A 21,914-nucleotide genomic window follows, 5' to 3' on the forward strand; every position below is an offset into this window, starting at 1 on the left:
AGATAGATTATAAAGTTTATAAATAACTGTTTTGTCAATTAAGACCAGTCAAAACATTTATCTACAGCCAGCTCCTTTATTTACAACTTTCAGCCAAACCAAAAGTGGTATGAAATATGAAACAATGTGAAAATAAAAATTCACACTTCCTCTACATTTTATAACTCAAGTTACAGATGAAGGTAGTTCTTTGAATTTTGATGAAAATCTAGAGCATGTGGCCAACATCTAGACAATTCTATTGCATGTTTGTTCTCTTCCAGCTCCTAACACACCTGTCATGCCAGATAAAGAACTGTAGAATACCAATTCACCTGCTCAGGTAAAATGTCGTGTCATCTGTAGAACTGTCATTATAATGAATCCATCACATGCTACATCACTACAAAAACAATTTCAAGTTTGAACCGATGTAATATAAAAAGAGAGCATTAAATGAATGTCTGTGTGTCCATGTTTCATTTAACGTGTGCTCATGTTTTTACAAGTGTCATGACAGAGCATCAGCCACCTCGCTCTCATGAAGGGTGGACTCATGCACTTCCACCGTGTGGCTGATGTCAACTGGGCACTTGCTATTGTCCTGCGCAGCATGGATGCGTGCGTGGCTCTTAAGCTTAGCGGCACTCGTGTAGGTTTTCGAGCAGTAGCCGCAGGCATGTGCTCTGGCCTGCGTGTGTGTGCGCCGGTGCCTGGCCAACTCCGAGGAGCTGCGGAAACGCCATGGGCAGGTGGGGCAGGCGTAGGGCCGCTCGCCTGTGTGTACCCGCTCGTGCAGCGCCACTTCCGTGGCTGTAAGGAAGGTCTTTGCGCAGTGTGCACAGGAGAAGGGCCGCTCGCCGGTGTGCATCAGATGGTGGCGGTTGAGAGCAAATGGCTTCGTGAACCTCTTGCTACAGTAAGAGCAGGCATAGGGTCGTGCGCCCGTGTGACTGAGCGCGTGCTCCCGCAGCGCACGCTTGGACTTGAAGCGCTTGTGGCACTGGCTGCAGGCATGTGGCCTCTCGTCCGTGTGCGACTTGTCGTGCTTGAGGAGCTCGCCTAGTGAGAGGAAGCGCTTGCCGCACTGGGAGCATAGGAATGGACGCTCGCCCGTGTGCATACGCTCATGGCGGTGCAGAATGGAGATCAGGTTGAAGGCTTTTGGGCAGTGTGGGCAGCGGTACGGCCGCTCGCCCGTGTGCGTCATGTGGTGCTTCTGCAGGCCCGAGCGCAGTGCGAAACTCTTCCCGCAGAGGGCGCACTGGTGCGGCCGCTCACCCGTGTGGCTCAGCAGGTGCCGCTTGACATCAGCTCGCCGCGAGTATGTCTTGTCGCACTGCGGGCACTTGAACTTGCGGTGGCGCCGGTGGCTTTGGCGGTGCGCGGATCGCTGCAGTAGCGTGTCGAAGCCCTCGCCACACTGCTCACAGCGGTACTGCTGTGTGACACTGTGCGTCCTTCGATGTGCCGCCAGCGCAACGGCACTCGAACTTGCCTCACCGCAGATAGAGCAGTAGTGGGGCAGCTCGCTGGTATGGCTCTTCTTGTGGTGCGCTGTGAGGGTGCGCAGGTTGACAAAGCTGCCCGTGCACAGGCGACATGAGAAGGTGGCCTCACCGTGGAACTTGCGGCAGTGCTTGGTTAGGTCCCACGCATGCTGGAAGGTCTTCGCGCATTGTGTGCAGTGGAAGGGCCGCTCGCCAGTGTGGGTCAGCTGGTGCCGGCGCACGTCTGACGTGCGTGTGAACTTCCGCCCGCATGTGTTGCATAGGTATCGAGCACGGGGGTTTTCTATGGTTTCAGTCTTGCAGGACTTTGTTGTTGTGGGACAACGGTCATTATTTAGCAGTGTGGTTTCCATGCCGTTCTGTCCTGCCTCTGGTTTGCTGGGTTTTCCATCTACAGCAAGAAGCAAGACAGCTAACTAAAAAGTTACTTTAAAAAACGTTTTAGTAATTAGAAAGGTTAAATTCTTAAAATATATAAAACTGCTAATTTAATTAATTGTTTGCACCCCTCAAATATGAATTTTCCAATACACACCAACTTAATTTCAGCAACAGAGGAAAAATATTACACATGATCAAATGTAAGAGAGAGACTACCAGTACAAACATTACAGTGTAAGGTATAAGGTAAGGTAAAAAGGTATATTTTGCGATGTACCTGATTTTTCTCCAATATCCTCTTCGTTTTTCCTGAAAACAAAAAGAACTTAAGTCTGCATGCCCACAAAACTACTGAAAAGGGAATGATGAGGGAGGTGTGATCATTGGTCCATGTACATTAGCCATTTCCTTACTCTTTCTCTGCTTTGACTGTTGGAGGCCGCCCTCTTCGCCTCCCAGGCTGCACCACCTTTGGCGCAACTGTGTTCTTCCTTGGTCTGCCACGCCCCCGTCGGGGCGGCAGCACCTGGCCCGTGCCTGCTTCAGACAAGCTCTTATTTCCACTAAGAGTGCAGTTAGCTTGTCCACTAGCCCCAAGGCTAGCATCAGCAGTGTGCATTATGTCTTTCTGTCCAATAATTTCACTTTGTCTTTCCATATCAGTTCTGACGCTTTCGTCGTTTTCTGAGCTCTCGGCTGCTCCCAGACAACTCGGGGATAGTAATCCTCCTCCATCTCTTGGAAATTCCATTCTAAGGTCACACTGAACTGATTTCTCACAGAGAGCTTTCTTCATTTCTTCCCCAAGTTCTACTTGCTGATTCATGGCCATCATCTCGTCCTCCTCACCTAAGGTGCCTCCCTCAGTGAGGATCGCCACCACAGATCTGCTCTCCACATTTACTGCGCCTTTCGCTGCCGGGTCCTCCACGCCTCCATGAGCAGCCTCTGACACCTCCTCCAACACATCATTGGTGCTCAGCTCCACCTCAGCATAGTCGGTCACAATGATGGCCTCAGAGCCCAGCTGGCCCAGGGTACCCTGGCTCAAGATAGTCACAGTGGTAGGCTGCATGTGGTAGACAGTGGGCTCTGCAGGAACCACAACATGCGTCGATGGAGGGATAGAGAGGCTGGAAAGGATGCAGTCCCCTGATATGGACAGTGCAGTCCCTGCAAGTTTAACCCAAAAAACATCAACAAAAAGAATATAATGGCAAAATGGGCCTTAATTCTTTACTGTTTATCAATGCATTTCATCATACTCCCCACACAATACAATATGTAAAATATGGCCATTACCAATAGGTGCTAATTATCTAGTTACCAGACCTCAGAATTATAGACTAATAATCATAAATAAATAAAGTATTTACTCTCATAAAATTACAAACTATTCATTTGTCATTTCAATTAACAACTTGGATGATTTAAAATTATTACTGGAATTACTATTCGATCAGATCAGAAATCATAGTCTTCTAAATAAAGAGAATAATATTAGTGACAACCAAGTTCTCTCTAGGAAGGTTTTCTGAAGGAATTATTTTTATAGACATTGGCAACAACCAAATGATGCCAACTTTGTTAATAAATGAACCTTGACACACACACACACACACAAAATCTTCTATTAAACACAAATGAAAAGAATCGACAGTATATTTACATGAATGTAAAGTGCATTTGCTGGACAAAGACAAAATACTGTGCATTCGTATTTTTCTTATGAATTATTTTTCCCTTTATGTTATTCTATGCTATGCTCATTATTCTACCTAGCTGAGAGTGCATGAAAAGACAAAAGATCCTATTTGCTGTGCACATAGATATCCAAGTTTAATCTGTTATATAAAAAAGTAAGTGGCAAGGTTAAGACATTAAACTGAATTCAAAATATGTGCAAGTATGTCATCAAATCAAATTCAAAATTCACCAGTGAGCAAAACCCTTATGCACAAAAATTCTTCCTTGCACAAGAAAGATACATACACATTTCTGGAAGTGATTGGTGGTCTTCTTGTGAAGCATAATCTGAGCTCACCTGATTGTAAATTGATCATTTAGAAAATCACACTTCTAATCATCTAAACTTAATTTTCCCCCCTTTATAGAACAAAATATTTATTACATTATAAAATATATTAACAAATTTGTATTACAACTTTGCTAAAATGTGCTTTGAACAAATACACAGGAAAACAAATACACTGAAAAGGGAAAAAAAAAAAAGATTACTCCAAGTGACAAGTACTGACAGTCCAGCAATCACAACCAGCTTCCAAGAAGTATCCAATCCTATCTTTGGTTACAGTAGCCATGCATGGGCCCTGCTCTCAACTATCAAAATAGATTAAACTGTTAGGTGACAGGATATTTAATAGCAAGCAAAAAAGACACTTGAGAATCAGGCTAATTTTCCTTGTACAAATAGTTCTCTTTGGTAAAAATTATGTTTTTTCCCCCCTCTCTTACACAAGTAGCACCTCATGCCAGGGTGGTTTTGATTGTGTGATTTCCCTCATGCACAGCTGTTTTTGCTAGATTATGATTTTTTTGTTATTTGACACCATAGTGCAATGTACTTTGGCAAATGAAACTATAAGTTACATATGAATGTACCTTCTTGTTTAACAAAGAATTTTTTTAAAGACTGCACACCATTTTTCCTCCTTACTCAAAATGTTATATGAGCAGGAAGTATGTGATTATCTTCTTAATTCTGCTTCAGTTCAACATTTATTGGGCACTGAAGAATGCATAAAATAACCTCCATTTTTTGTGTGTGTGTACTGCCCGCCAACTACCAAAGAATTACACTTCATTTGGTATTATCTTTGACGTCATAGATAACACTAATTTACTACTGCAAGTCATAAGTTATACTGCATATTCATGAACTGTGAAATTAACTGACCCTCCCGCACCTCATTCACTCCATCGCTCTTCTCGACTAACAGACATGGAGAAATGCTACTCTTTACAGCTTTCCTGACACTTACTGGAATCAATGTGGATGACAAGTTGGTAAGACTTTATTTTTAATCAACAGTTATTTTTCATTATTTTTATTATTCAGGAATGTAGCAACCATTGCAACTATAACAATGTTCAGGTCAACTTTTCCTAATTTTATGTAATTTAGGTCAGCTAACCAATTTACTTTTATAATGTTATATGATGCGATACACTGACATTTTTTAAGTTGCCATTTCCCATGTTTAGCTCCCGTTGTCGATAGTCAAAGCCTGTTAACTAGACCTGGTTATAAGATAGATAGCTAACTAATGCTAGCTAACGTTAGCCAACAGCTTTAATGTAAATGTGATCAATATGTAAGAAACATAGTGTATACAATGGACGGGACATCACAGTTGACTCCCACTGTGAATTTTTGAAGCCACCAAGATGGCCGACATGGGAGTTGCCATGAAAATTGCAGATGAAAATTGGAGCCAATTAGAAACCTCCATTAGTAAACACCAGATGAAGAGAAGGCCTATGACAAAGTAAAATGGAAGTTTTTAATTGCCACATTGCATAAGTTTGGTTTTGGAGAGTCATCCATGGCCACAGTCATTACTAATGGGATAACGTCACAAAATTTCACACTGCTCAAATCTTTATAGAACTGCCACTATTTACCAAAATACAAATCAAAGGTATTCAGACAACAAACCTAGAACACAAAATCTGCCTATATGCAGATGACAGTTTAATGAACCGAAGTGGAGTAAAATATCAAAATAATCAAGAAATACTCTAAAATACCAGATTACTCAGTGAATTGGACCAAATCAACCATCCTTCCACTTAACATAAAGATATCAAAAACACTAAAACACACTTTACCTATCCCCCTTAGTTGTCAACACAACACCCAGCTGTCAGAGAGGCATAAACTTGATGTTAAACCACTACTCAAAATTATAACTGATGATCTTCAACATTGGATGAACCTTCCATTATTCCTTGTTGGCAGTTTCATTTATTAAAATAACATTACCAAAAATAAACGATTTTCAATGACTCCCATGCAACCCCCTTTAACCTGTTTTAAATCTTTAGACTCCATCCATTATCTCCAAATTCTAGTGGAAAAACAAACCACCAAGAATTAAACTAACCACATTACAAAAATTTTAAATGCATGGCACTCCTAATTTTCAACAATATCTCTTCGCAAATCAATGAGAGTATATTCTCAAATGGACAAAGCCTAGTCAGTTAGATGAACCTTGGACAGTAACAGAACTAAGTCTAACCAGTGAGATTCACATATCAGACTTGCTGTTTATCAGCCCAATATTTAAACAGCACCCTTGTTTCACAAATCCAATGATAGCTGGCACACTGAGAGCTTGGTGGAAACTACACACAATAAACACCAACCAAATATATACCCATATGGCAAAACCCTGACTTCCCACTTTCCATATACCAAATTTCCATATATGGATACAAAAGGACATAATACATTTCAAGCACATTTTTCAGATTAATAATTTTATATCGTTCTCATATCTAACCAAGACATAGCACTGGGAGTAACCAATACCTAGTATAGTTACAACTTAAAACAATTACATGCTCAAAAGTAAAGAAAAAAGATATAAATGACAAACATAACCTCCCCAAAATCAGACTTCATTAATATCTCTTCTACAAACAAACCCCTATCCAAAATTTTAAGTTAATATCCAAAACAGATTCAACTATATATATCATGTAGGAAATAGGAAGATGATCTTTCACTTACAACTAGCAGTGGTAGGCAAAAAAAAAAATCATCAAATAACATGTATAACATTAATTGTAAAGAAAAATATTGGGAGAGATATTAATGTGAGGGGACCTCATAGAATTGACAGAACACAATTGCCAAAAAATTAATTAGATGTGTAATTTGAAATTAAAATTTGTCGTTTGCACAATTCACTTACATGGGAATGGGCAGGGTTAAAAGTTGTACAGCAGGCAGCCACTAGATCAGACACATAGTGGCTTCCCTTTTCACCCACTATCATCCAGTCCACTTCTAGATAGTCTATGTGAGAAACGCACAGATGATACTGCTCTAAATAAGTCCTTAAAATATTAACTGTGGTGTTCTCCAATTTAACCAAAGAATTTGATTAGCTTGTATTTAAAGACGGCACGGATTCTGCTGTTGACCGAGACCCCTAACAGCCTTTCACCTCTTCAGGTTCAGATAAGTAAAGTTGATGCGATCTAATTTCCAGCCTGCTCCATAAAGACATTCTGACTAACTGTTATGTTTGACACAGAGACTGAATCAGTCAACTGGGGTCCATGCCCACACAGCAGAGGAAAAAAAAAAAAAGAAAATTCAAAACACTCCTTTTAATGTCCTTTTGGGGGGGAAAACTGAAGATAACTGGAAAACATTAATTGTAGAAATATTTATTTTTCATAGAGTTTTAACAACAACTGTGCAGGGCCTTTAATGAATATTTAATGATGATCATCTGGGAATTCAATTATGTGGGTTTTAATTCAGACATGAGAGTACTTTAAAGAGGGTTTTGGTCACCTTCATTATCCTGACCCCACAACTTATCTTTTCTGAATTTATAAATGCTAAGCAATATACACCATCAAAATGCACTGCACCTACTTTTACCACCATCACAACTTACTACAACTGCCAAACATACTAGCCTTTATTCATCAGATATACATATGATCAAATCGGATCGTAAATGAGTATACAGAAATTTCAATGAGTTTCAATAATATCATGTGTGAGATATTTACATGATCATAACAGTTTAACAAATGTGGGACTTGCTTGTTTTGTGGTCAGATAATCAAAACTGTTATCAATTATCACTGATAATTTTAAAATGTTAACATTTTTAAAATTTGAATAATAATACACACAACCATTTGTACTAAAATGGTATGTATTTCAGTTACTGTCAACATTCATAATCTGTAAATGTCAATTCTATTTTGAAGACCTACATTATAATTAATAATTGGTTCTTCAACTAAGTATAAACAACTAAGTATCAACTAAGTAAGCTTTAGTGAAATTTCTTTTTCCTTCTAGAATTACTTACTTCCTTTATTCTTCCATTTTGAAGTACAATCTGCTTAATGCTTGCCTCTTATTGTCTTACCAGTACAACACCTGCATAAATTTATATTTAATGCAATTATATATTTAGGGAAATTCAATGTGTGCCCATTGAAAATGATATGTAAATAAAGCGCCGTTGCACCCACATTTGTTTTCACACAGCTGAAGGTGATTAAAGCGCAGTTGATGAATCACCACTTGTTGTAATGACAGTTTAGTGAATCAGACCTGTAGCACTTTGTTCAGGACAGTGCTTATTTTCTACGTAACTTTGATAAACAAGGGCCATGAGACTAAGCAGTGCCACACCATAATTACTGTAAGGTATTGTGTTTAAGTCACAGCTCTGTGAATAGCATTCCAGTAATATCTGCACCCACAGGAAATGCATAGGTACATACAGAGGTATATCTGAATTTCAGCAAACACTTAAATGATGTATTGCCTCCCAAGTCATTCTAAACAATATACTCTACTAATAGGAATTTATGTTTAGATTCTAGCATGCATGGAAGTATTCTTGAAAAAGCATCTGTTGAAACATCTCCCAGTTGCTAACACATATATGCTGTGCAACATCACATGTTACAAGGCACAGTCTGTATAATGTAGCTATATTGTCCATTATAGTGCACTCAGTATGTTCTCAGGAAATCAAATACTATGTTGTGTAATTTGAAAGTCCAGTATATCTGATTTTATACCAGTATAGCTTACCTAGTTTGGAACCTTTACTCCAGTACTGATTGTCCACATTACTGATGACTTTATGTTGCTGTAGCAGTTCTTGCAAATATTTTGGTTCTGATTCTATGCATTCATCCAGGCCAGCAGGGGCAGGAGTGAGCCAAGACAGCGTCTGTAAGACAATTTGATTCATTTACTGGAGAAATAAGTAAGACTCAGAGTACCTATATTTCATTAAAGAATTTCAGATTTGTACTCAAGGTTAAGGTACTCGACTTCGAGCCCCATCACTGCCAATTTTCCACTGGTGAGTCCCTGGACAAGACCCTTAACCTGCAATTGCTCAAGCTGCTTTCAGTCATAATTTTAAGTCGCTTTGGGTCTAAATCTAAACTATGCTGCACATGATGCAATTAGCATTTTTATTAATTTATTTTATAACAAAAATGCAAACTGCAAATGCATTGGCCTTCAAAAGTGTGTTTGAAGATGCTTCTAAATGTAAATTAATACTCCTCTACATGAATTTTAATTTTTTCACATTCACACTGATAAAAAGTATTAATAAGTGTGACTATGTTTTTCACTTGTGTCTAACATACATGTGTTACATCACACAAACATGGCAGGGTTCAACAATTCTCCAAGGTTGAAAAACTTTTAAAGTAAACAGTACTGTGAGAAATTCGCAGTACAAATCTACAGCTGTGTACAACTATTACTGTACCTTTTTAAAGTCTGGAACAGGAAGCAACCTCTCCAGACAGGACAGTAGTTCCCACATTAGTTCCTTGAGTGCTGTGTCATACCGCGGTCCGTACTGCACAGGAAACACTGCCTTGGTAAGAAATAATTAGAGGCAAACAAGCATTTTAAAAATATTGTCCAACCTTTACATAGTATTTCCATGAACAGAAGCCAGATTGAGGAGACATAACTGAAAAATTGTCTACTTCACACCTGGAAGAAATAAGCTTTTTCTGCTGGGTCCTTTAGCAGTTCAAGCACCAGTGCCTTGAAGTTAGCCACTGAGAGCTCCAAATCAGAATCTATGTCCTGAAAACATTAAAACAGCTTATTAGCTTCTATAGGCAGTCTGTAAATGTATGTGCACAGGTTTGAGGTTGGATTTCCTGTGGTAGATTAAGCCTAAAATAAACTCAAAATTATCTTCAGTGATTTACCACAGTCACTGCAGTTTACTCTGATACAAAGTTTTGTCCATGTCAGAGGAGCTGGCCCACACAGACTACTGGTAAACACTCCACCAGTATGAACAGCATCCATCTTTAACATATACTTACTACTGAGCATCCAGCTGGAACAGCAGGAAGTCCCATTCTGTCCAAGTGAGCTTGGATGATGACTTTTACATCCACTGGGCCTCGTAACATCTCTAAGATCATCTTAAAATTTAAAAAATGAATTATGATGGTTATTCTTTGAATTTTACCATCCTCTTGCAGCAAGGACAGTGGACATTTTATTGATGATGCTTTTATTAAAACATACAAATACACCATACTACTAAATATGAATAGAACCTTTAAGTTCTGCTTTAAATGAAGGAAAAAGGACATCAGAGCTGCCTGTTTTTTCAACAGGTAGTTGGCTAACTAATCTAACATGTAAACACCTAAAGCACTCATGATAAATGAAATCCTCACAGATCTTAGATTTAATATACTCAGTCTAGCAGAAACTTGGATCAAGCCAAATGAGTACATAGCTTTAAATGAAGCATGTCCTCCTGGCTACAGTTATGTACACTGCCCTAATCTAACTGGCCGCACTGCAAATATTTATAACGACACATTAGCTGTAAACCAGAAAGCTGGTCATGATTTAGTTTTGTTTTTTTGTTTTTATATTAACATATACAATGTAGCCAGCGATAAGACCCTGCCCAGCCTCTTCCACTTATTGGTATCTACAGGCCACCAGGATCCTATTCAGGATTTATTAATGAGTTTGCAGATTTCTAATCTAATCTAGTCACTCTAGTAGAAAGAGTTATTATTGTTGGTGATTTCAGCATTCAACTAGTGAATAGTGCCCAAGACCCTCTCAGATGGGCCTTTAATTCTATATTAGTTAATTGGTTTCACCCAATGTATAAGAGAACCCACATTCTCTGGTGGAAAAACACACTTGATTTAGTACTGACATACGTGCAGATACAGAGAACAGTCATACTACCCCAGTCTAGTTCCATCTCAGACCATTCCCTCCTTTCATTTGAACTATGTTTGAGCCACAATATAGTAACCTCTCACTTAGAATCAGTATTTCACTGCACACTCAATGATCTTGCACCACTTAAGAATAAAAAATTAGGTACATAAAATTAGTACCTTGGTATAATGATCACACTCACACACTTATTAATGCTTGAATATGTTATCTCTCAACCCTAATAGAAAATTAAAATAATCCTAAATTTTAATTTACACACAATTGCACATCTAACTAGGAATAAAACTGACACCAATGCTCAGATTACAACATCCCATAGTAGTAATGAGTTCATTAGTTTTCTCAATTTCTCAACGAGAAAATTTAACATATTGGAGATAACATTCAGAGTATTAATGTGACACTGAGCAGCTACTTAGAGATCAGAACAACCAAGCCAAAAAAAAAAAGACTCTAGAATCCTTTACTCTTATCCATGGGCCTGAATTTACATCTCTGATTTCACTCTCAAAATCTTGCACTTGCTTACTAGATTTGCTGCACACACACTTTAACTGAGCCTTTACTAAATTTAATAAACTCCTCTTTGAACATTTGGCTACAAACCTAAGTCATTCAAAAGAACAGTAATCAGACCACTTAACAAAAAATCTAATTTCGACCTATCAGCCGTCATGCCAATCACGAACCTTCCTATTTCCAAGATTCTAGAAAAAGCTGTAGCTCAGCAGCTAAGCTAATACCTGAAATCAGATCCAAATACATGAAGTCTTTCAGTCAGGGTTTAGGCCTCATCACAGTAAAGAGATAGCACTGATTAAAGTAGTTAATGAGGAGTTGTTTGCTTCTGACAAGGGCTATGTCTCTTTACTTATATTGCTTGATCTGAGTGCAGCATTTGACACCATAGACACATTTTACTAGATAGACTTGAAAATGGTTTTGGGATTAGCGGAACAGACCTTTCCTGGTTTAAATCTGATCTATCTGATTGCTACCAGTTTGTCAACATGAATGGAAACTTTTCAGCATACAATGTTAGGTATGGTGTCCCACATGGATCTGTTCTAAGGATTCTGCTTTTTTCTTTATATATGCTACCTCTAGGTGATATTATACGTAAATACTGTGCTAGTTTCCACTGCCATAGTGATGTGTCCTCTGGTTTGGCTGAGTATCATCAGTTTAGTATTACTGAGGAGTACGTAAGTGACATCAGACACTGGATGTTGAAGAAATTTTCTTTCACTTAATCCTTACAAAACAGAAGTGCTTCTGTTAGGCCCACAAACAGCTAGGACCTCGCTCTCTAATTACTTGATGAACCTCAATGGTCTCCCAATCACATCTTCTTCAAAACTTAAAGCTCTTGGAGTGATTATGGATCCCAGTCTCTCATTCGAAGCTCATGTAAATAATATTTCTATTACCGCCTTTCTCCACCTCAGGAACATTGCAAGATGAGGAACATACTCCCTTCACATGAATCAGAAATGCTATGACACGCATTTACCACTTCAAGATTGGACTACTGTATGCCTTACTATCTGGCTGCACCACTAAGTGCCTAAACAAGCTCCAGCATGTTCAAAGTGCATTAGCCAAAGTTCTAGAACTAGAAAGTTTGATCACATTACTCCTATCTTGGCTACATTATATTGTCTCCAAGTAAAATTTCGTATTTATTATAAAATACTTCTAATGACCTACAAAGCACTGAATGGTCTTGCCCCCAGTACCTAGTACATTACAACCTCACTAAACATATTATTACACTCCTTACTTAAACATGTCTTAGTAAACATTCTGACCTTAGTATCATAAGGTTTGATTTGGCTGTTTATTGTTAAGCAATTGATCAAAAGCAACTAATATATGAAATTTGACATGGTGATTTGGTGTTTGCCTACTCCAATCCAGGGTTAGCAAGGAAAAATGGGCCCTGAGTTAATGTATATGAGCCATATCATTGGGCATTTATTATCTACTTCTTGAGATGTATGTCTTAATCTGATATCACTGACAATGTATGCAAAAACACAGCAGACCTGGTTGAAGGTAGAGCGACCACTGAGTTGTACTCTAAAAATTCTAGCATGGCTGACAGAATCGAGCACCAGCACCTAGTTAGTCTTCTAACCTCACTAACCTTTGCATCTTTAATAATTAAAATGCTAAGTAGTATCAATCCATAGCATTGTTTTGTTAGAAAAATGTCTAATATTACCAAAGTTACAGCAAGAAAATGTTATTTTACCCATTTATGGTCAGGAACGCAATATCATCTATGCATTTGGTATACTTTGCAATCATGTGTAATAATGTAAATGATATTGTCTAAATCTCTCCATAACATTGGGGGCATCAGAAACACTCTGCTACAAAACAAAAAACAATAGGTGTCAGTACAGAGTGCAACAAAACACCTATAGAGAAAATCACTTATTGCTGCTTTAAAATGGCATCTCCCAAATCAGTGGACATAAGCCTATTCTTTTACTTTATTTCTTTTTATTTCAATTTAGGTCATTTAATTTCAGTTTCTTCAGTTTGATTTTTCATCCTTTTCCCTCTTAAATAGTTTTTTTACTTTATAGAAAAAAAAATCACTTTCATAAATATTTTTGCTACTTTCTACTGGTAGGAAGAAAATGACCATTCGACCTCAGAAATACTAGGTATCAAGAATATGAAAATGTCTGGTGATTATATATTTTTGTTATGTGATATTGTTTTGCTGTATTATGCACCCCCAAGTTCTCTGACTTCTGCAGTTTTACCTCCATACTCATTCAGGTCTACCTGTAGCTATGTTTGGTGGGATGGATGAAGTTATGAAACATGGTGAGTCATCACTAATAGGCTAGCACATCCAGGAATACACTGGGTGTGATATGTAAGTCCTTCTAAGTAATACCAGATTATGCTTATGGGGAACAGTGTGTGTATGAATGTGTGTGTATGTGTATGTCAGCCAACCACCTGGCAGCAATTCTGTGCATTTAGGCATGGTCAAGACTACCTGCTGAACAGCTGAACTTCAAACCAAGCCTCAGAATGAGAGAATGGAAAAGAAATGTGAATTAAGAGAGGAAATATCCATATATAAAATATAAAAGAGAAAATATCCAGTGAGCAAAAGTTCTCTGGGCAAAAATGTCTTGTTGGTGCCAGAGTTCAGAGGAAAATGGTCAGACTGGTTCAAGCTGATAAAAAGGCAGCAGTAACTCAACAGAAACTCAAATAACCACTCATTACAACCGAGGTATGCAGAAGAACATATCTGAGCGCACGACACGTCAAGCCTTGAAGCAGATGGGCTACAGCAGCAGAAGACCACACCAGATGCCACTCCTGTCGGCCAAGAACAGGCAACTAAAGCTACAGCAGCTAAATCTGAGGAATGTTTCTAGCATAGCACCTTGTTGAAGAATGAAGGCAGTGCTGAAGACCAAAGGGATCCAAACCAGTACTAGAAAGGTGTACCTAATAAAGTGGCCAGCAGAGAGTGTACATGCATATACACATTATTGCAAGACATATACACACCTACTACTTGCCGATGCAACTGACCTCTGTTCGAAGAGGCTGATCAACTAATCTCAACAGCTAGATCAACTAATCAACTAAAGGTTTGATGGACAATTAAGATGATGTAATGACTGTGGACTTACTGCCTGACCTGTATAATACATAATGTATGTGAAAAATACAGGGCTGGTTTCCTAGTATTACAACTAATCTAGGTATGGGAACCAGCCTTCAGTATAAAAAAAAAGAATTATGCTGTGTACACTCACCCTCGCCCTCAAACCCAGTATGAGCTGTGCTCTTTGTCTGTAACTCATCAATTGTGGAACATTTTCTGTAACCATGGACACAAACTCCTCCAGTTTCCCATAATGCAGTACATTTTTCTGTTGTAGAACTTGCCACATAAATGCAGACATCAGGTGCAAAGGTGGAACCAGAAGACGCAAAGAGGAAAGGGGTAGTCTGAAGCCTACAGGGAAAACAGACAAATAATTGCATTAAATATATGCTGCTTTATTAATTGGAAAATGCAAATATGTCTAAATCTCCAAATACTGTGGTAAAAAAAGCTCAATATAAAATGATCTACAAGTGAACATATATATTCTATACATCTGTATATGTAATAGATTAAAAAATAAAAATACGATGAAATTATTTTGAAGTTGTTTTAAAGTTTACTCAACCTTCATACAGCTATTAATAAAATACATTAACTAGATTAATGCAACTTGTACAGTGCATGCCATATTTAACCCCTAACACGAAAGCTCATAAGTCACGAAGCCAAACTAACAAGTACACTCCGTTAAAATACATAAATCAATTATTACTTCATTCCAGCCAAAGTCTTTTTCCATATACTAAAAAGGTCTGCCTAATACACTCCAATCTTTCAGTATTTTAGGCAGAAGTTTTCGAGACAATTTGTTCACTTTCTAGCGTAGCAACACATCCCCATCTTGACGTTACCGATTCGCTAGCTAGCTGGCATAAATAACAACGTGAAATGAAGTGATCTTCAGTGTACAGAGGCCAGACAATATGTACCTTGAGCTTCTGTTCTCGGTAACTGTTGTTTATCCATTGCTACCTAGAAAACTGAACAGCTAATGGATAACAGGTAAGTTATGATATTTTCCTTTTTAAAAGATTAGCCAACTAGCTAGCATTGCTTACTACGTGAGCGCAGTACGAAACCAAAAACTTCCTGTCTACAAATTCCAAAACAAAAGCACGATATTTACTCCACTAGTATCTTATCCTAATGTGTACTATTCATAGTGAAAATTATTATTACAGTGAAACCTCCACGCCTATTAATTTTTGCAATAATTACGTTATATCATAATGACCTTTGTATATGAAAGTTATTTGTCAAGGGTTTTTATGCTATTGAACTCTAATTGGCTGTAATCTTCCTAACACTGTTTGGCAAACTTCTTTCAATCCAGTAAAAAAGATGCAATAGGCAATAGGCAACAATTGCCCCACTTGAAAATGATGATACATTTCAAACAGGTTGTAGCAGCATATTTTTCACTGGGTTTGGCTGGTTAAACATTTAATATTATTTAATGTTTTAAATAACAAACTGTGGGTTTGTTTTGTGCTAAAATGAGATTTTTCAGCCTATATGCGCTCTCTTTTTCCTGTACTGCCAGCATTTGAATCCCTCAAGATAGAAATATGCTAGCCTAGGAGTCTGTACTAGCAAATTTAGTTTATTTTGCTTTTTTCTATTAACATAATTATAATTGTGGATCCTGTAACACACTGCAATTGTGTAACAGGATTTTTCTTAAGTAATTGTGCAAATTCTTAACAATATGTCACCATCTTTGCATAGGCTATTTGTAGTCTTTATGTATATTTATGGTGGTAAATATGTGTGGTAATTGCAAGTTTGGTTAAAATCATAAAACACTGTTGTGATTTTGGGTATAACCACTGTCTACTGAATAAGTATATGGTACTCTATATGAACCATTTTGGGGGCACACTGTTGAGTCTGAATGTGTGAACAACAAACTACTGTAAAAATATTTCCTTTACAGTGTCATGATTGCAGATGTTTTTGATTATGTTTGTCACAGTGTAGCATTTTGGATGGCATGTAGTCTGGCCTAATAAAATCTGGAAGAAAATGGTTCATGAGTTTTGAAAAGTACATTGGGAAGAATTCTAATTTTCTGATCAGGGAATCCAGCAGACTGCTAGTGAAAACACTTCTACACTGGGTCTGAATTGTGTAGCACATACCATTACAGACTACACCTTATAGGACTTGATTATGATGCCTGCAGTAGTAACCTACTGTATCTAAGAGTGTGCTTGACTAATGGTTTCTACAAGGGTAAAGTGATCTGCATTTCATACATAGGCACAGTTTTACAGTAATCTTAGATGGCAGTGACTGTGCAGCTCTGTACCAAATCTGTGTAACGTGAATAATATAATCAGAATAATAATAATAATAATAATAATAATAATAATAATAATAATATTCTGCATTAATACTTCTGAATTTGCCTTTATGCACCACCTTAAATAATCTTTACTATGCCAGTGTTTGGTATCTTTTTTTCAGCACAGTATTACCTATATAACCTGAAATTTTATTTTTTTTTACTTTGACATACTTTATTACACTTTATCATATAGGACCCAAAAACCACAAAAATATACATAAAATCAGATTTGAAAAAGGATGTTTACTATAAAAAAGCATTTCAAAGACTGAAAATAGAAACAGGTTGCAAACAAGAATATTTAAATGTAAAATTGAGAGTAAATTAAACTATATACAATTATTTACATCAAAATGCTGGTGTGGCCATAGGGTTTTTTTTCTTCTTTTTTTCCAAATCTGTGCCACTCCTCCAAGCAGTTTCTGTTAACTGTGACGCAGAGACCTTGCACAGGATTTGCACTTCCAAGGAATGAGCTTTCTTTTTTTGTCCACTTGGAGGCAGCATTGGCGGGTCTGGCGGCCTTCTCACTAGTATCTGTAACCTTGGCAATGATAACAGAAACATGGCAAGTGCTCCTGTTGATGGGAACCCCTATCTTGTCCACTCCACACAGTTGGGACACCATTTCAACCAGGAGGTTCTTGTGAGTTATGTACTGGGCCCATTGTGTCTTGCTGATCTCACAGTGCAGGATGTAGGCATTTGTTGTTGCAATGTCCATAAAGTGTAGGAACATTGTATGATACCAGCAAGCACTTCTGCAGTGGGTAGAGTATTACTGGAGGAGCTGGTCCGATAAGTCAACCACACCCATGTTCTTATTGTAGGCGATGACTGGGCAGGGAATGTCTTTCAGGGAGTGTCCATCTCCATCCTTCATGCTCCTCTTCACTACCTCACCAGAAATTGCAGGATGAATTGTGGAGCACACAAACACCTCTCATGTGTCCATTCACTTCACAAAGTCCAGGGCACCCTCACTGATTCAACTTACTGTGCCTCTTTTTGCTTTTCTGGTGAGGGCATTTGCTCTCCCAGTGGGACATCCTATTCAACTGACCCTGTAAGAAACACAGGCTCCAAACTTCATGCTGGCCAAGTCAAGGAACAGTGGGGGACTTGTGTAGAAACTTTCCATATAAATATAGTATCCAGACCCAAGAAATGATGGCCGAATGAGATCCATGACAGCATCATATGACAGTCCATGCCAATATACAAGTTTAAAGCCAAAAATGGACCACCCCCTTCATTCATTAGGTCAATGGTCAAAGCCCGATCCGTACGGCTTGGCTTGAAATACCTTGCTTCAAGGACTCATGGACAACAAGAATCGAATGGCTCCAAGATGGTGGAATGAACTCCAACTTGCAGTCCCTTGCAGTCTTCAAACGCAGACTGAAGACCCATCTATTTGTAGAATATTTAAAGGAGAACCAACACTGCTCACATATTGAATGACTAATTTAGTACTTATCGTAGGGTATTTTTTTATTATGTTTTAACAAACTCTAGCACTTATTGTTTATTGCACTTATCATTGTTTAAGATAGACCTTATGTATTTTGTATTCTAGGTACCAGCACTGATCCCTGTATTCTACAATTCTAGTTCATTGTAGTTCATTGTATTCTAGTTCATTGGTATGTTGGACTCTAACCTACTGTACTGTACTAGGATATTCTATGAGTAAATGACAAAGCACTTTTATTAGTCCCTCTGGATAAGAGTATCTGCTAAAGGCTGTAAATGTAAATGTAAATTGATGGTGTAGACATTGCTTGACTCAGCTAAGACGAAAAGCTTGATTTACCATTTTGTCCTTCAAATATTAGGTCATGCCGGTTTTAGCCTTAGTTGCCACCATTCTCTCATCGGGGTGCCAGTTCCTTTCTTGGGTGGTAATGAGGTTTGCAGGCATTGTGAATGTCATCAAGAAGAGGCTTGACTCTGAACACCTTATCAAATTGTGGTGTTCCCTTTTTCTTGTCATTTTTTGCATCCTCTTCTGGATCTTCTGGATCATTGAGGTGGATGCCCAATAGTAATGCCCTGATTCTGTGTCTTGTCATGATAGTGTCTGAAAACAGGACAGTCAAGATGTGGCTGTGTCTCCAGTAGTCTTGGACATTTGGCAGTAACACCAATGCGCTATATATGAGGAGACCAAGGAATCTGTAGAGTTACTCAACTTCAACCTCAGCCCACTTTTACTTCTTGCCCATTTTTGTTGCATGCTTGTTTTGGATAAAAACAACTGGAAAAGGTCCACAGATGAATGCATGGAATGTGTGTTTCTGGTGTTCTGCGGGGCATGAGGCTACTGTTTTGTGGGGCAGAATCAGGATCATATTCTGTCTAACAGGGCTCAGAGCAGTGGTGTGGCTGTGCTGACTGGGCTTGTCAAGATCTAGATGTGGCTTTATCCCTCCTTCCATACTTCCTCCATGTAGGTCTCCGTCTGCTCTTTGTTGGGGTTTTAGATGTTACTAGCAGCTCATAATCTCTGAGTGGGTACATTAGAATAATACATGTAAAACATTCAAGATTATTGAAGCAACACTGTACACTGTATATACAGATAAAAAAGTTTATAAAGTGTACAAAAGAGAGTAATGTGCAAAACAAAAGCAGGGTTGCCATCTTTCATTTTTTGGCACAAGACATTCTGAGGAGAATGTATTGGATGTAGTATACAATAACAATCAATTTGTTATAAAGTTGTCTGGTATCCCTTTAACTTCTGGATTAATGATTATTTAACTACAACATGCGTTTTTCAGCAGTCACTGCTGAATTTCCATTGTATAATGGCAGTTTGGTTTTTGTCATTCAGGTGTCTACTGCATGGCAGGTGGCACAATGGAAAAATATGTTAATTGATGTAAAAGATGTTTTGCAAATTCACATGTAGGTCATGATCAGAGCTTGGATAAACTTTTCTTGCTTTACTGGCAGAGTCTCATAAATCTTTAAGGGCACCAGCATCTTTTAGGTTGTGTGCAGTCTGTCTCTGTTCTTGCGGATATTTTCTTCTTGCTATCCCATTTGCACCTCCTCATCCCACAGTTGCGGCATATCTGCCGCCATGTGCAATGTACCTTAGCACAAAGACATCATGGATTATGGGAAACTGGAGGAATTTGTGACTTTGGTGACACAGATGGTCTTGGATCTAATGAGCTGTAAATAAGAGGGTGAGATTAAAGGTGAAAAAATAAGGAAGAAATAGTGTATTACAAATATAGTGGTATACCTTTGTAATAGTGAAATACAACGGTGTCATAAAAAAAAGAAATTTTGAGATGCACAGTTTTAATGGCAACAAGGAGAGAATTTCAAAAATTGTGGTCATAAATGCATTTTGTTTAACGGCCTGAGTGACACAGGACAAGGAGCAGGACGTACAGAATCGCTCGACAGAGACAGACGTTTATTGACGAACACTGAAGACACTGGCACTCACATATAACACAAGCGGTGATCACATACACAGGCATTGAGAGGGTGACCATTTTTATGGAACTGGATAAGTCCCTACTGATGTATTCAGGACAAAGGGAGCACTTCTTGGAGGCAAAGGTTTTTCCTGATTTAGTTTCGTGATGAAAAATAGGAAATACATTGAATCTGAAGTTACACTGGAATAGTACTTAACTAATTTAAAAGCCTTGAAACTTTAGGAATGCAAAGTGTTTCAGTTCATTCAGCAACTGCTACACTGCATCTCTTTCACCTTAAAGGATTTCTGTATGATTTTTAATGTTGGTGCAAGTTTATGGTTGTTCTAATGTTTTTGAAGGGTGCAGATCTTTAATAGTGTGGTGGAAAATCAGTGAAGAATGTTATGTACTTGTAGAAAATTACAAATCATGTATTGTAAAAAGTGCATGTTTAGGGGTTCTTAGGACATGTAATGTAAAAAGGCATTAATGAGACAGACACTGTCACAATTTTAACACCAGCAAAAACATACAATCAAGAAGTGCAATATATATATGTATATATAAAATATTTTGTTGGACCGCCTTTAGCTTTGATTACGGCATGCATTTGTTGTGGCATTGTTTCCACAAGCTTTTGATGATGGGAGATTTGGACCACTGCGCAAAGTCTTCTCCAGCACATCCCAAAGATTCTCAATGGGGTCCAGGTCTGGACTCTGTGGTGGCCAATCCATGTGTGAAAATGATGTCTCATGCTCCCTGAACCACTCTTTCACAATTTGAGCCCGATGAATCCTGGCATTGTCATCTTGTAATATGCCCATGCCATCAGGGAAGAAAAAAATCCACTGATGGAATAACCTGGTTGATCAATATATTCAGGTAGTCAGCTGACCTCATTCTTTGGCCACATAACATTGCTGAACCTAGACCTGACCAACCGTAGCAACCCCAGATCATAGCTCTGCCCCCACAGGCTTGTACGGTAGGCACTAGGCATAATGGGTGCATCACTTCAGCCGCCGGTCTTCTTACCTTGATGTGCCCATCACTCTGGAACAGGGTAAATCTGGACTCATCAGACCACATGACCTTCTTCCATTGCTCCAGAGTCCAATCTTTATCCTCCCTAGCAAATTGAAGCCATTTTTGACAGTTAGCCTCACTGACAAGTGGTTTTCCTAAGGCTCCACAGCTGCTTAGTCCCAATCCCTTGAGCTCCCTTTACATTGTGCATGTGGAAATGCTCTTATTTTCACTATTAAACTTATGAGTTCTACTGTTATTTTTCTACAATTTGATATCACCACAAATTTAAGTGATCGCCAATCACGATCATTCAAGATTTTTTTCTGACCACATTCCTTCCTCGAAGATAATGTTTCCCCACTGTCCTTCTACTTTTTAATAATGCGTTAGACAGTTCTTAACCCGATTTTAGTAGTTTCAGCAATCTGCTTAGATGTTTTCTCTGCTTGGTACATGCCAATAATTTGACCCTTCTGAAATAGATTAACATCTTTTCCACGACCACAGGATGTGTCTTTTGACATGGTTGTTTAACAAATGAGAAGCTACTCACTGCATCAGTTAGGGTTAA

General features: G+C 38.4%; 1 protein-coding gene across 3 annotated transcripts; it reads right to left on the reverse strand.

The window, feature by feature from the left end:
- Positions 1 to 67: 67 nt before the first annotated feature.
- Positions 68 to 15,588, reverse strand: LOC113575372 (zinc finger protein 345-like). Of its 3 annotated transcripts, none has more exons than XM_035519686.1 (9): positions 15,445 to 15,588; positions 14,661 to 14,863; positions 9,969 to 10,070; positions 9,625 to 9,720; positions 9,392 to 9,502; positions 8,695 to 8,836; positions 2,285 to 3,044; positions 2,149 to 2,180; positions 68 to 1,881 (listed from the first exon to the last, which is right to left on the reverse strand). In XM_035519686.1, exons 1-9 carry the CDS (start codon positions 15,479 to 15,481, stop codon positions 491 to 493), a joined length of 2,874 nt encoding a protein of 957 aa, XP_035375579.1. In that variant the 5' UTR covers positions 15,482 to 15,588; the 3' UTR covers positions 68 to 490. The 3 variants fall into 3 exon arrangements, with proteins under 3 accessions (XP_035375579.1, XP_035375581.1, XP_035375586.1); XM_035519688.1 differs by lacking the exon at positions 15,445 to 15,588 and adding an exon at positions 15,228 to 15,301; XM_035519693.1 differs by lacking the exons at positions 9,969 to 10,070; positions 14,661 to 14,863; positions 15,445 to 15,588 and having other exon boundaries at positions 9,392 to 9,498; positions 9,625 to 9,708.
- Positions 15,589 to 21,914: the final 6,326 nt, after the last annotated feature.

The sequence above is a fragment of the Electrophorus electricus genome, chromosome 2, assembly GCF_013358815.1.
Source record: "Electrophorus electricus isolate fEleEle1 chromosome 2, fEleEle1.pri, whole genome shotgun sequence".
In the NCBI taxonomy this organism is placed as follows: domain Eukaryota; kingdom Metazoa; phylum Chordata; class Actinopteri; order Gymnotiformes; family Gymnotidae; genus Electrophorus; species Electrophorus electricus.

Excerpts from the sequence above, each read along its gene's own strand:
- LOC113575372 (XM_035519686.1), bottom strand. The coding sequence starts at position 15,481 with ATGGATAAACAACAGTTACCGAGAACAGAAGCTCAAG. Across the intron at positions 3,045-8,694 it reads GAGTAAAGGTTCCAAACTAG|GGACTGCACTGTCCATATCA; the intron begins GTAAGCTATACT and ends TTAAACTTGCAG. Across the intron at positions 1,882-2,148 it reads GGATATTGGAGAAAAATCAG|ATGGAAAACCCAGCAAACCA; the intron begins GTACATCGCAAA and ends TTCTTGCTGTAG.